Source organism: Tympanuchus pallidicinctus, unplaced genomic scaffold (assembly GCF_026119805.1).
Source record: "Tympanuchus pallidicinctus isolate F22 unplaced genomic scaffold, pur_lepc_1.0 scaffold18, whole genome shotgun sequence".
NCBI classification, from domain to species: Eukaryota; Metazoa; Chordata; class Aves; order Galliformes; family Phasianidae; genus Tympanuchus; species Tympanuchus pallidicinctus.
The window spans coordinates 14,172,990-14,187,758 of NW_026294699.1; the positions used below are offsets into that span (position 1 = coordinate 14,172,990).

Below are 14,769 nucleotides of genomic sequence, written 5' to 3' on the forward strand. Positions count from 1 at the left end.
TCTTGCTGATTTGCATAGAACAAGCAGGACATTACGCTGCGCTGTGAAATCAGACAGCTTACAAACACCTCTGAGTCTTTGTAACTCTCTTGCTCCAGCCCTAGGCTGACCTGACCTGTTCTTAACAAGTCCTGCTTCAATTTTAGCTCTTTTGTTGTCAAATTCCTACCTGCAAGTATTCCCCAAACACAATCAGACCGGACCACAAAAAATACTTACTTGACTTACTTCATGTATGTAAAACTAATTTAACATGAAGCCATTTACTTCAGCAATACCATCGATAGGGAACATAAGTTCTGTATCACCTTAACACTGATACAAGTTTTAACTAATTAGCTAACATTGACTGCAGGAATAACTTTGTTTATTTCTGCAGAGGGTTACACTTTATTTAACTGCCCACACATTCCTTTTCCCAAGGCTCTTTGTTTAAGGACAGCTAGCCTTGAAGTTTCAGCAGAACAGCAAATCTCACTTTTATAGCACTTGTGATTCAGATGCCAGTGGAAGCGTTATTTGGTGTGGGTTTTGGTTTGTATTTTTCTCTTCAAAGAACACTTACATTCTTGTCAGTCTAGTGGATCTTATCAGAAGATTCACTTCCTCCTCCTCTTGGTTCCTGTGGGCACCTTGGTAACAGCTGGGGCTGGTACAGCAGAAGCCTCTTCCTTTGGAGGGGGTGCTGACTGTGCACCAGGCTCTTCTAACTCCTTAAACACTGTACTCTTGCACTCCAATGACATTTCTTCTTCTGCAGCTCCTTTCTGCTTTTTTGCATCTTCTGCTTCTCTTTCAGCAATAAGTCTGAGTGAACAAGATTTAAAGTTATGTACAGCAGGGAGGGAGACACATTCATGCTGGCCAAGCAGTTGCAACTATACTCACAGTATGAACTGAGAAGCAAGAAGTCCAGCTACTTAGTTCTACAAGTCCAATTTACAGTATACAAAAAACACATTTGACTTGACTCCCCTTACACAGAGCAGGGATTAAGTACCACGAAAGACATTTCTGTAACCTGAAGGCAGCCTGTAATCATTCTGCAGATGAGCTGGTTGTGGTGTGCTGTACTATTTTATTAAAGCAAATCTTGCATTTTCAGAAATTCTGTTAGTAAAAGGTGAAATACTCACTTTGCTATCTCCTCATCCTTCCTCCTCCTCAGCTCAGCTAACTCAGCACTCCGTATTCGATTTTCTTTTATTTTTGCCTTCAACACTTTTTCATGCTGGTAGGCTGGAAACAATTTGTTTGTAAAAAAGATTTGCACTTGATACATCCACCAATCAAAGTCCTTATCTTTTCCAGTTTGGGCTTCTAGTTCATCTGCAACATGAAAGTTAAATGTGTATTTGTTAAGAATATTTCTATTTCAAATACCTTTTGGAATACAATATTTCACATCTGAAATTCTGGCAGAAGAGTCTGGCTGCACCGATGCTCCTCCTCTCCACATCTGCAAGCAGTGCACATTTGCTTCTGCATAGAATGCAAGATGACAAATGTGAGAAACTTATGACTGCAAGTGGAAAGGGATGGCCCTCATGCAGGTCTTCTGTGTTCCTCATCTCCAGGAGCAGAGTTAGAATAAGCATTCCTCTTTAACTCTATGACAAATGTTTTAATTATGCAGTAATCTAATGGCAGTTCAGTATCTATGGCTGCTGTAGGTAGGGGAGCAAAGGGATGGAAATGACTACTGAAAGAACAAAAATACACCCAGCTGTAGCTATTGAAAAGCAGCCTAGAGCCCATCCAGTGGTTATGAAATGTTTTTTTTTCAGGTCTAATTTTTCAGTCATCGGAGTGAAAGGTCTGATGACTTCTTAAAGAACACCTTGTCTACTTACATTCATGCATTCAGTTTCTCTGTCTGTGTAACACTAACAAACACAGAGAGCCCCAGTTTCTGACTTGAGCAAAAGAAGACAAAAATAGCTGTAAAGTCTTGTATTTGCCCAAAATTGAAATGCCCAGAAAGCACATGATAAACATCGATGCCCTACATATAAGACGTGGCATTTCAAAACTAAAAGTTATTTAAGTTAGGAGTACTTAAAATTCTCACTGATCAAATCTCTTTCTTTTAAATTATTTCTTAAAGATTTTTCTTCAAAAACTTATCTCCAGAATTAATGATGTTCATTCACTGCCCTCTTGTGACAAACTGATACTGAATATACAAATAAAATGTCACAATTAAAGGAGAAGCACAGGGGATTTTGTGTCTTAGCACAGTAGGATTGCTTTACTTATCAACTCTGATGTTGGAGAGAAATCTTGTTCTTTTTCTTTATCCCAACTGGACAGTGGCCAAACATCTCTGATACTGCCTGCCATCAGTTGTGTGGAATGGCAGGACACTGTCTGGTGTGGCAAATACAGAAAAGTTGGAATGACTCAGTCTGTAATTCTGCATGTTGATCTTCAGGATAAACAAGACTGAATTGCCACTGACATTCAGCTAGCTTGGTGGCTGGAAAACTTCTGTGCCAATGAAAAGATCCATAATGGATATGCAGCACAGAGTTCGACCTCTTCCCATGCCCAAATGCATGGAACAGACAAGAAATAATTTAATTTTAAGAAGTTTCTAAGTTAGTTTTCTTAAGGAAGAATGTGATAGCTTGTAATTAAAAAGCATTCAAAGTTCAGAGACTGAAACTCGCCCAGCTGAGCGTAGCAGCTGTAGGAAACTAAAACAAAGAGGTAAACCCCTTGGGTAAATACAAAACAGAATGCCTCTACCCTCTGTAATTACAATATGTCCAACTGTTTCAGTTATTAACTACTGTTTTAATCACCTTTAAAGCTGTAGCAAGAGTGTATCTCCTCTACCACCCCTGCCTATGGATGCTTATGATTAACTACAGTACTCACCCATCAAAAATTCTTGACGACTGTGCCCTCTGTCTTCACAAGGTCTCAGCACCTGGCAAGAAGTTTAAAATTCAGTTAATAAATTCTGGGTCTTGTGTTGAAATTCAATACTGAAATCACATTGTTCTGCTTTATGCAGAAAACAGCAACTAATATCCTAAATAAGACCAGCAAAGGCTTCTTACAGGAGCAAATGCTTTGTTAGCTATAGAAATACACCACTGTTAGGCTCATAGATACATACAGGCACAGGAGCACATTATATTTAACATTAGGTGAAATGCTAGCCCCCTTCAAAACTTGAAATTCCTTGGCACCCACAGCAGGGTGCACAGTGTCACAGGCAGCATGTTACAACCTACTGAATCAGTGTTAAAAAAATCAGCAAAAAGAAAAGAGCACAGTGTATCCTCTGGGAACATGGCAATGGCTTTAAGGCCACTCTTACACATCAGTTCTGACACTCCACTTAAAGCAGGAGAGGCATCCCTGCCACCAGTCCATCCACTTGTTGAACAGAAGGAGACTTGCAAGTGTCCTGTGTGTAATTAGAATTATCTACAAAAATGTTCCTGCAAGTTAGGAATGTCAACACTGATGTTACAGTCTAAGGTAGCAACAAACAAACAAAAAACAGGATTCATTCAAATGAGGAGTTTATACAAAGACAGGAATTTAATTCCCATGTTTGGGCTTTAGCAGGGCCTGACTTTGCTCTCTTTAAGTGGACAAGTAATAATATTTTATCAGTCTGCATCAGCATTACCTGCGAGAGAGAAAACTGCGTGTAGCAAGTCTCATTTGTGGCTCCTTCGGAGAAACCCTCCGTTCTGAAGTTACTTTTCTGATCATCTACCTGCTCCTTAATCACACCACTGGTAACATGCACCAAGGCACAATGAAGAAGAGCTTCAACAAATTCAAGAAAGACCAGCTAGAGTAAAACAAACAGTGATCAATTCATTCATCTTTGCAAAATCTCATGACAGATGCGTGTGCCTAAGCAAATCAGGAACTCAGACACTAATTGTGAAGCCCCCCCTAGCTTCTTATGTCTACTCATAGATTCCTTCTTTGAAAGAAAAAATGGCCAAAGCACCAAAAATTCAGAAGGTGATACACTGTGTTTATGCCTTCTACAAGTCACTTAATAATACTGATTTTTGTCGTACCTGGAGTTACAAGGAATTTCTCTCTCTGAGCAGTAACACACAGCATTGCCAGAACTTACAATGTTCAATTGTGGATGATGCTTCTAAAACTGCCAGTAACAGGGGCATAGCAAATCCTTTATTAACACACATGGTGTATACCAGATACTGTTTAAAAATCACAAATTCAATTGTGTCATTTATAATAGACTGTCACTACATAAGAGCCATTCCTCAAGGATCTGGCATGCCAGCTGGGAGCTGAAGAACCTTCTATAGCTGCTATCTATTAAGTTGGCAATTCACACATCACTAACCAGGCATTGCACCCCCTGTGTTACAATTCTTTCAGGGTAATATCTGTAGGATCAGCACACGGGCATAGTAATCATCAAAATATGGAACACTAAGCTAAACTAGAAGATACAGGCACAAAGCAACAGAAAATAAAAACAGTACCAAGATTGTAGTCTTTTTTTCACAGTAAATGACACTTTCTTCCTGTTCTAGCAGACAGGGAGCTGCAACACTTCCTAAAAATTGTTCCTGTGGCAATGGACTTCTGTGTGTGCTGTTACTTTGCCCCCCATACACACCTCCTGCTCCAGGTTGCTACTGCTGCTGTCATGTAGGGAGGGACCCTCTTTGAAAAGTATTTCCACAAGTCTTGAAGCAGTTAATTGCTTGCCAAGGAGTTTGAAATCCTGAGTAAGATTAAAGATTATATGTTAACAGACCTAACCCAACTCTCTTTAAAGCCTGTGTCAAAATTTGTACTGGATTCAACTGATATTTCCACAACATAATTAATGATAGACTGAAATTCTGGCCCCACAGAATTCAGTGGGAATTCTTCTGATAATTCAGAAACAATGTTAAGAAAAAAAACCTCAAGAAAGATCATAAATAATAATATTACAATTGTAATATTACAGAATATTACAATTTTGTCCTCTAATAGCTTTATTAAAGAAAGCTCAAGGAAAAAGAAAGGCTTGGGTTTAAAAGTGACAGTGACTCAGAACCCAGTTATATCGATTGGAATTCTTCCCTAGCCTCTGGATCTAGCCTTGGATTGCTGAATTTTAGTAAGGAATCTCAAGACCAAGGTGCAGTACATTAAGCTTAAACCTCATCAAAATTCTTCACTGCGTTACTCCAAAGGTTCCATTCTTTGATTTGTAGCAGCATGATACTTCAGCATATAAGTTTTATATTAAAAAAAAAAAAAAAAAAAAAGGCAAACATTTGCCTGAGATTTGATGATTTGAAATGATCAGAAGGCAATCCTGCAAAAAGTGCATAAACTTCTGTGCCAGAGTGCCCATAACATCTGTCAGGCAGTTTGTAGCAGCGTTATCAAACTTTTCCAAGTGTGCAGAAGTCACAGGCAGAACCTCAAAATGCCCATATAAGCTGAGCAAAGTGCAGCTAGTCGCACACAAAGAAGTAGTTAGATTACATTCAGCATCCAGAGGAACTGCCTCATCTTCATTGTGGGTTCAAACGGAGGTCTGGTGTTCTGATGACAAAAAGCTCTGTGTATTTCCCAGCATTTGTCAATGTACCTCATGGCAAAAACAGCACGACGCTGTTCAGAAAATAAGAGACCTGTAAAAAAATTCAGTAGGAAAAAGCAATGGTTACTGTAAGACCAGGATGCCTGTGGTAACAATGGAAGAGGAAATTATCTTCCTTACCCTGAATATGGCACGCAGTGGGATTAACATTCCTGGACATCATTTCAATGAAACACTTATGCAGGTAAGGACTTTTACCTCTACAATTCAAACAAAAATTACTTTTTTTTTTTAATTTTTGCACAAAACGTACAAGGAAAGCTTTTATTTTTGAGTACATTTATCCTGCAAGATTTTACAACAGATTTTTTTCTTGACAGTTCACTGAAATTCAAGACTCTTGGAAAACAGTCCTTCTCGAGACCGTCTCGAATGCTACCCTCTCACACAGAATTAAAGAGAGAAGATTCACATTTATGCTCAATATGAAAACGTTGCTTCATTAATGTTGTACATTAAAGAGAAATTTCAAAAGCCCCCTCATGTAGTAGGATCAAAGCCCCCTTGAATTCAGCACTCTGCCTTTCTCTTTGAAAACATCTGCTACTATTTGTATGGAATAATAAGCAGCTATGTACTGTGTACATACACCAGCTCCCAAAGCACTGACATATGGCTGCTGAGTACTTTGATAGCAGGCCCAGAATCAGTTACTGGGATACTTTGCCTGGTATCAGGACAGATACCAGAGAATGGACAATTAAGGGTGCAAAAGCAGATGCCTTCTGCAGAGGAGAACAAAAGGAGAGGAGAAAAAAAAAAAAAGAATCCAACATGACTTTGAAATAAATTTCATTGAAAGATGAAACTTACTTGTGCTCCTCATGATACATATGAAATGACAGATGAATAAGGTGAGATAAAAACGTTCTAAACAGTAAAGTCTCATATGGAGAATGTATCTCCTCAAGTGGTGTTTTATCACCTAAAAAAATTGGAAAAAAAATACCCTTTATTGCCATCATGTAGATTAAAATCCTTATGACTATACCGAGCTTAAAACTTTCCAATCCTCCCCATCCTTAACAGCTGCTGTGAAACAGTCCTGGATGAATCAGACCAGACACAGCATTGCTTTCAGATAAGCAGAGCAAGGGAAGCAGAGGATCTGTAGCTTAATCTTATCATCTCTCTTTCTAAAGACTCTAAGAAGTTAACCCCTTGTGTACCGGGGATGCACTGCGTGCCTCTGTGATGAAGGTCCACCTGCAGTCCAAATAGAGCTGACTCACTAATGAGCTTTTCTCAAAAGAGAAAAAATATACTACATTCAAACCCAAGTCAAGAGCATGGAAAAAGTATTACAGATCTTTGTCTTTAACTTGTCCTTCCCAAACTTCCTAAAGCTGCATTTAACTGTAATGGCAAGGCCAGGAACAACCACAGCTTTTGAACAGAAGCTCTTCAGAACCATTTTAACGGTATTCTGATTTTGCATTTTTCTCACCTATACCCCAAGTGTTTTTTGTAAAAGCATTAATACAAGCCCTGCAGATTCCCAGGCACAGTGTGACTGGTTCCAGGCCATTTGACTACAAGAGGAGAGCCTCACTGATAAAGTTCCTCATTTCCAGGCCCAACCAAAGGAAATACAAACCACTCAGTATCCGGTCCATTTCAGCAAGAGTTAGACTGGAGTGATGAAAGCAGCAGTCCTTCAGAAATCTCCAAAACTGGAGCCTGGTCATAAGGAAGGTGTTGTCAGGAGAATCATCGCAGCCTAAGCTGCTGTAAAAGGTGTAAACTCTTCTCAGTTTTGTAATATGTCTCAACACAGCAAATTCTACCTAAAACAAGCAGGACATGTTTTCAGTACAGTCTCCTAGCAATTAGAAATCTGCTCATATGGAGCACAGAAAGCTCTGATTTTTAAAACTCCACACTCCAGAGTACGTTTCTGGCTAGGGCTCAGGACAGCATTACTCAGATGAAGTCACAACACGTATCTTTCGTGGCAGACAAACCCTGCAGTATCTGGAAGCAGCTGCTGACTGCCCTTCCAAACAAGCTAACATTCTGTATTGTTTCCCAGTGGCTGCTCAGGAAGAGTCAATACCATCTATTCATTCTTTGTGCCTTCCTGTTTCCAGGGCCTTTGGATTTCTGAATAACTCACAAATGGAAAGACTTACTTTAATATCTTTAAGTCAGAAATAAGATAATAAGAAACTTGCTGGAGAAAAAAAAAAAAACCTCAATACACCAGGCAGAAGGCTCTTACTTGTTTCACTTCTTCTTGTCTCTCTTCCCCTGGCAACAAGTTGAGCAGTGAAGATATATCTAATTCAATATCTGATCCCAGAGCAGAAGGATTTTCTGAGTTGTTAATGATTCTGATGGCCTCTAACACACAAATAAATTACAACCAAAAGAAAATTAAATACATACACACAAGGAAAATAAAACATACACAATTCCATCTTATTTTACTAACTTCAGGGATTAATAACCTCCTATACACTGAGCAGAATATTCTTTAATAACCAACACTATAAGCATCACAATGTAGCATTTTGGTTTTTTTTTTTCTTCAAATCCAACCACTAACCAAAAATATGCAGGCATTACATATGCCATTAAATTTCAAGACAACACAGTTTCCAAACTGTTACAAGATGCAGTAGGAGCTCATTACTCCAAGTGTCACACATTAGAAACAAGACAAATAGAAGCAATAAGCATTAACTATTAAAATAACTTGTCCTCACCAAAATTCCCCAAGGAAATTGGTCTAACTCTGGAACAAACAGACTGACATGAGAGAAAAATGAGCAACAAAAGGTAAGCTGTTAGAACTCGTTCAGTTACTCACCAGAGCCAGAACAACTTCCCCAGCAAACGGCATCCAGCTTTGGAGCACTCTCTGCATCCAGCTGAAAAGCAGGATATTCTACCATCTTATCATCTCTAAACTCTCCTTCATAAATATTTCCATTCTTGAAGACAAACTTGCCCTACAGACATTGAACTGATTAATTTCAATATAAATTCTCCTATGTAATAGAAGATTAGGAAAAAAATACTACTAACGCTCTCAGTTAATCTTTCTTTTATCCATTTGGTTAAAATGCAACTATGAGATAAAGTAAGGCAAAGAACTTTTCGTATCTTTTCTACGATGTCACCTGCTAAAGCACACTGCTAGGTTAAAGAACTGTCAATGTGTCTTTTAATTTTATAACATATTTTGAGAGAAAACACTCCCCCCATTTGGAAAAACTGCAGTCTGTCTCAATAGTTTAACAAGCTACCCACAGATGTGTGTGTTCGGCTTTTTTAAACAAAATAATCAACTAATACCAGAAACCCTCTGTGCAAGGACAGCTTGACATTCATTAGCTCACGGGAGGAGAAGTACTGAGCAGCTGTTGCTAAAGTCAATGTGCAGCCATTGCACTGAAAATCTTCACAGTAAAATGTATTTCATTATATGCATAACATGCTTCAGAGTCAAATGGTGGCCCAGGAAGGTCCCTGAAAAGTGCCCCATCTGCCTTCAGCATTCTCTGTGCTTCATGTTCAGTTTCCACACATGACACAAACAGCAAGCAGTTTTTGGTACAGGAATGCAGAAACCCGCTACACAAGGCCATAATGGTCTTTTCTGGTGCTGCCTGTAGGTTTGTCTCACTGCTTATCAGCACACACCTTGCCATGCTTCTTGTTATGAACCCACTGGCCCTCGTACACCGCTCCGCTGGCATAGATGAACTTCCCTCGGCCGTGGCGCTGCCCGTTCACAAACTCACCCACGTATTTATTACTCTGCGGATACTGAGATGCAGGCATTCTCTTCAGAAACCAGATGTGGGTGCCATATCCATGCTGAAAAATATTGAAGTCCTAGTAGCAATGCTACACGCTCAAACCTTTGCAAATGAGAACAATCTAGACATCTCTAAGAGTTGCTGCTGATAGACTTCCCAGATAAAGAGCACCCAACAAATAGCTGTGAATAGAACCATAGAACTGCTCAGGTTGAAAAAGACCTTAAAGATCTTCAAGTCCAACAACAACCTGACCATACTCCCCTACCTCTAACGGCCCTCTGCTAAATCACAGCCCTGAGCATCACTTCCACACACGTTTTAAACACATCCAGGGACAGTGACTCAACCACCTTCCTGGGCAGCCCATTGCAGTGCTTAATGACCTTTCTGTAAATAAGTTTTTCCTGATATCCAACCCAAACCACCCCCGGCACAGCTTGGGGCCATTTCCCCTCAACCAGTGAGAAGAGACCAGCCCTGCTGTCACTGCAATCACCTTTCAGGTACTGGAAGAGAGCAATCAGGTCTCCCCTCAGCCTCCTTTTCCCCAGACCACACAGCCCCAGGTCCTTCAGCCGCTCCTCATACAGCATATTCTCCAAGCCCTTCACAGCCTCGCTGCCCTTCTATGCAGAATATATTCTACAAAGATGCACGGGAGAAACATTCCAGAGGATATCCCAAATCAACACATCCCAAATCAACACATATCCAAATCAACACAGCAGGCTCTAACAAAAGGACTCCTAAAGACACCCTTCCAGTCCGAATCCTTTCAACCCTAACGCTGTGGCAGCCAGCTGAGGAGCACCACACTGCAGAGCGCCTCCATGCCCCAGAAGCTGGACATTTCAGTGCAGAGTGAAAAGACAGAGGAAGCAGCTCCTACTCTTTTTTCCCACAGAACAACACGTGGAAGGAACACAAAAGAGCAGAAATCTCCCTACATCGTGAAGCTTCCAGAAGGAGCAGCATACATCACGGATGGCACACACCTCATTACCACACACGGCGAAGTCATATCTCAAGATAAAACAAGCAGCACACACTTAACTTAATCTTTTTTTATTTTTTATTTTTACTTAACAAGCTTTTAACTTCCTATGAGAGAATTAAATTATGATTTTTAAGACTTAAAAGCCTTTAAAAAATGTGAACACTGCTAACATGAGAATCAAGTTACAACAACCAGCACATCTTCTCAATCTCTGCTAGCAAAATCACATCAAGCTCCTCAACACTGCACAACAATACCTATTGAATTGTGACTGGCTAAAGGACACACTTTCAACTAGAGAAGTTCCAAGGAAGAAATTAATACCTGTACTCCATGCACCCACTGCCCAATGTACTCCTGACCAGCTGTCAGCCACCTCATTCTTCCCCTTCCATGGCGTGCATTTTTCTCCCAGTGACCTTCATAGACATTTCCAGACTTATAGCTGGGAAAAAAATATTTGTAAGAAGAGTTAGGATTCATTAGGAATGAGCTCCTAAGTGGGTATTACAAAAAGTAGGATTTACACAAAACCTCAATGTTAATAAATTTAGCATTTCTTTGTGTTAAATAGCAGCATTGATTTGGCTCAACAGGAACACACAAGTTTCACTGTGTGCACTGTTTACTCAATTTTAACTTACAAACCTTTGAAAAAATATTAACAACTTTCACTCTGAAGAGCCTTCATCATAACTAATGGAATTATTAGTTTATATAACATTAGACCAAATTATTCATTTAATCACAAAATCACTTCCATCCATTCAAATCAATTCAATTAATTTGCTTTGAAATGTTGACTTCTGGTTTACCAAAGCTGGGGTGGAATTATTTCATTTTGTTTATACTTCCTTTTCAACAGTAACCAGGATAAATACATCAACATACAACTTTAAGTCACAGAGAAGATCTGTTTTACCACCAAACATTTCAAACAATTATTTATTTCACTGCAGAAAATACATGACTGTGAAATAGTAGCATTTGCATCTGTTTTCAAACAACAGAAAAAGAAATAGTGATATTTCATGGGAAAAAAAAAGAACCAAAGTGTTATCTTCTTTACCATCTTATTCCCCATCCTTCTTTGACGTTATCTACCCAGTCACCTGAGTACCAAGACACATGTTCCTGGTCATAATAAATGGTGCCCTGAAACAAAGAGCACAGTCAATTTAAATCAATACCAAATCATCATCCGCACAAAAAGCTGCCACCTGGTCTGCCCAAGGGCGCCGTGGGGCACCATCACTTTGTCCTTTGTGGGCAGCAGCATCATTCTGTGGCTATGGATGCAGGCATCAGTTTTGACTTGGTCAACTGGAGCAGCCCAAAGGACAAGCCGCAGCACAGAGCAGTTACTCTTGTGGCACACCATTCATCCTCTCTACTACAAACAAGACCCCAACTCAACTGTTTCTATTAGCATTTAGGACCTCAGAGAGAAGGCACTAATGACAAAGGCACCTCTATACAGTGCCAGCCTGTGCAGTGACATAAAACATCTTTGTGAAATCTTTGCAGGAAAGTAATTGCATTTCTAGAAGATATTCACCTGAACCTGTGTTCTGCTTGGTGTTTTTATTTACCTTTCCATGCCTTTTGCCTTTATACCAGTAACCAACGTAAGAAACTGGATGGATACCGCTCCTGAAAAAGCCAAATCCATGCCTGAGTCCATTTTTGATTGAGCCTTCATAAATACTGCCATCGTTCCACATATAGCATCCATTAACCATCTGCACATTCTTAACGAACGTTCCCTAAAAGATTAAATCACAGCATTTACAAAACATGAGGCATGTGACACTGTTCCTCCTCAGTGCAAGGAAGATATAACCAGCTTTCTCCAAGAACCCAGGTTTGCAACTGAAATCACTGCCACAGCTCTGCATTTACCAACTGTATCGCACCAATTACTCTCACACAACTTTACTCAAACTTGCGCCTCTAATTGGCTGTAAAAGTGTTCAGTCACAAGGTGTATTGCACCTCACCTCATACTTCACTCCATCAGCCCACGTGTAAGTCCCTTGTCCGTGCATAAGCCCTTCAGAAAACATGCCCTACAAAGTGAACAGAAAGCCATTGTTTGCCAATGTGTTCCTACCACAACTAACACAAGGACTACAAGAACCCAAACTAACGTATGCAACTCTGAATAAGTTTCCATTGAGGTTTTAATGCCAGAAAACATCAGAGCTTCCAACACATACACATTTCAAGCACTCAGCCTTCATCTACTTTAAAAGAAGCTGCGCCTTTATTCTAGAAAGATAAGGTGATTGATTCCTACTATTTTTTAAAATTTATTAATTTATACACTCACCTTATAAATATTTCCTCCCTCAAAAAACGCAACACCTTCACCCTCATACAACCTACGAACTTTGTCACCTTCATAGCTGCAAAGAAAACAAACTGAAGATGAACATTCCAGGTCACTGCCAAGAAACCAAAACCACAACAGACATAAAATAACTCTGATGGACTGCACAAAGATCCCTGCTGCAGCTCTATTTCCAACACAAGACACAACATCTGCAGCTCTCAGCATCTTGCCTGTAATATTTTATATCATGACTGTGTTGCTTCAGACATCTATTTTTTTTCCCCTTTAAAAAAAAGTCATATTGTGTTTATTAGCTTACAACCAGGCAACCTGTGAGTATGTGAAGCATTGCATACACTTTCCTTGAACTACCAAACGATTAGTTAAGAAATGACATTCACCTGTTTCCCTCAGTTCAGGACATTCATGAGGAATTCAAAGACTAAATGCTAAAAGGCAGCGACAACTGGAAATGAAGTGATGTGCACATGTTTTCTACACAAACCTCCTGCACCTTACCCCATCCTGAAGAACAAATCTCTCAGCAGGCAGTGAGTGCCAGCAGCACTGCAGGATCCAAGCAGGGCAGCAGAATTTCTGTGCATCACTGCAACAGTGTCAGTGCTACTGGGTCTGAATAACTTCACTCACTGCCACAATTCAAGAGTCTAAGCGGAATTTCTATGACGCGTAGCATGTACATCAGGGATACCTGAGCAAGAATTCCCAATCTCACCGTCAGGCCTGTACCAAACATACCTTTTCACAACGAGTTGAGCAAGAATGGGCTCCTCGTAGTACGGAGGAACATCTTGGATGGGAGCTTCCACTGCTTTCTCTGGTCCTTTATCCAACACTGCTGCACTTGCTTGCCCTTCTTCCGCTCCGTCGGCTGAGGCGTGCAGAGCTGTCAGCTTTGTGGGACTGCTCTCAGCTGCAGCACTGTGTGCAGGGACGGGAGGGACAGACTTCTCTGACTTCTTGCCATCTCTCTTCTTATCCTTTGCCATAACTGAGATGTCCGAACCTCTACTTTCCTTCTGAGTACTGCCTTCTTACGCACAGCTCTCCCTCTCTATGCAATGCAAAAACCAAACAGCCCACAGCACCTCGCCTTCCCTCACCGCATTCACCGTGATCACGGCGAGTCCTCGGAGCTCCGCTCTGCGGCGCTCAGACCCGGGCTCAGCCTCCAAAGCACTCGGCAGGTTTCTTTTTGCTACACAAAGCTGCCCGTCTACCCGGGAGGATTTTCGGGCCCGGATTCAGTGACGCGTGAAGGCCAAGCCGCCTTAGCCGCGCGCACAGCCACCGCTCCGCTCCTGCGGGGCTCAACGCAGCCTAACCTGCCACCACAGCCACGGAAACGAGGCCGTTCCGCCAGGCAACGCTCACAGGAAGGCTCCGGGACAGCGAGAACCGCTGTGCTCACACAAATCCACACTTTTTTTCACCCACAAATCAGCGACCGCAGCTTTACGATACAGGAATCAAACGGAGCGCGGCACGGACGGCGCCAGCGCCAGGAAACCGAGGCGACGGCTGCGCGTGCGCAGAGCTGAGCGGAGCAGAGCGGAGCGGAGCCGAGCCGCCGTCCTCGCGCCGAACGGCCGCGCCGCGTGGGGCGGCTCCGCGCTGTGGGCCGAGCGGCGGCGCGGGAGGCGGCGGAAGGCGGCAGAAGGCAGAGGCCCTGCGGGCAGCCCGGCCGCACGTGTGCACGCGGCTGTGGTCGCTGCCCGCCGGCTGCTCGCCGTTTGTCGTCTGGAAAGGAGGATCCCTTTGTGAAAAACGTGGGAACGTAAATGGCAATAGAGCTAATTCAATATGCCGGATGGTTTCTCTGTTTGAACATTAAGCACAGACGGCAGTAAGATAATCATTAAACGTAATACTAATGCTTGAAGGAATTACCAATGAAACCCAGGTTTAGCCTAAGAAAGAAACCCGCTGCATTTCCAGCTGCGGGTGGTTTGCCTTTAATTTAAAGTGATCCCAGGCAGCAGCCGCGCTTTAACACCTGATTGATGCCGTTCTCAGAGTTGGGAACATCAGC

General features: G+C 41.5%; 1 protein-coding gene across 3 annotated transcripts; it reads right to left on the bottom strand.

Moving 5' to 3' along the window:
- Positions 1–27: 27 nt before the first annotated feature.
- On the bottom strand, positions 28–14,714 carry RSPH10B (radial spoke head 10 homolog B). Of its 3 annotated transcripts, none has more exons than XM_052680520.1 (18): positions 13,476–14,714; positions 12,714–12,789; positions 12,382–12,450; positions 11,974–12,147; positions 11,451–11,536; positions 10,706–10,826; positions 9,263–9,439; positions 8,427–8,487; positions 7,836–7,957; positions 7,212–7,401; positions 6,428–6,539; positions 5,735–5,814; positions 5,497–5,645; positions 4,631–4,738; positions 3,650–3,817; positions 2,884–2,935; positions 1,137–1,329; positions 28–807 (listed from the first exon to the last, which is right to left on the bottom strand). In XM_052680520.1, exons 1-18 carry the CDS (start codon positions 13,724–13,726, stop codon positions 600–602), a joined length of 2,397 nt encoding a protein of 798 aa, XP_052536480.1. In that variant the 5' UTR covers positions 13,727–14,714; the 3' UTR covers positions 28–599. The 3 variants fall into 3 exon arrangements, with proteins under 3 accessions (XP_052536480.1, XP_052536479.1, XP_052536481.1); XM_052680519.1 differs by having other exon boundaries at positions 8,427–8,568; XM_052680521.1 differs by lacking the exon at positions 1,137–1,329 and adding an exon at positions 1,384–1,482 and having other exon boundaries at positions 597–807; positions 8,427–8,568.
- Positions 14,715–14,769: the final 55 nt, after the last annotated feature.

Coding starts and splice junctions, on each gene's coding strand:
- RSPH10B (XM_052680519.1), bottom strand. CDS start 13,726: ATGGCAAAGGATAAGAAGAGAGATGGCAAGAAGTCAGAGAAGTCTGTC. Junction 12,790..13,475: donor GCTCAACTCGTTGTGAAAAG/GTATGTTTGGTA, acceptor TTTTCTTTGCAG/CTATGAAGGTGACAAAGTTC. Junction 8,569..9,262: donor ATAACAAGAAGCATGGCAAG/GTGTGTGCTGAT, acceptor CAATGTCTGTAG/GGCAAGTTTGTCTTCAAGAA.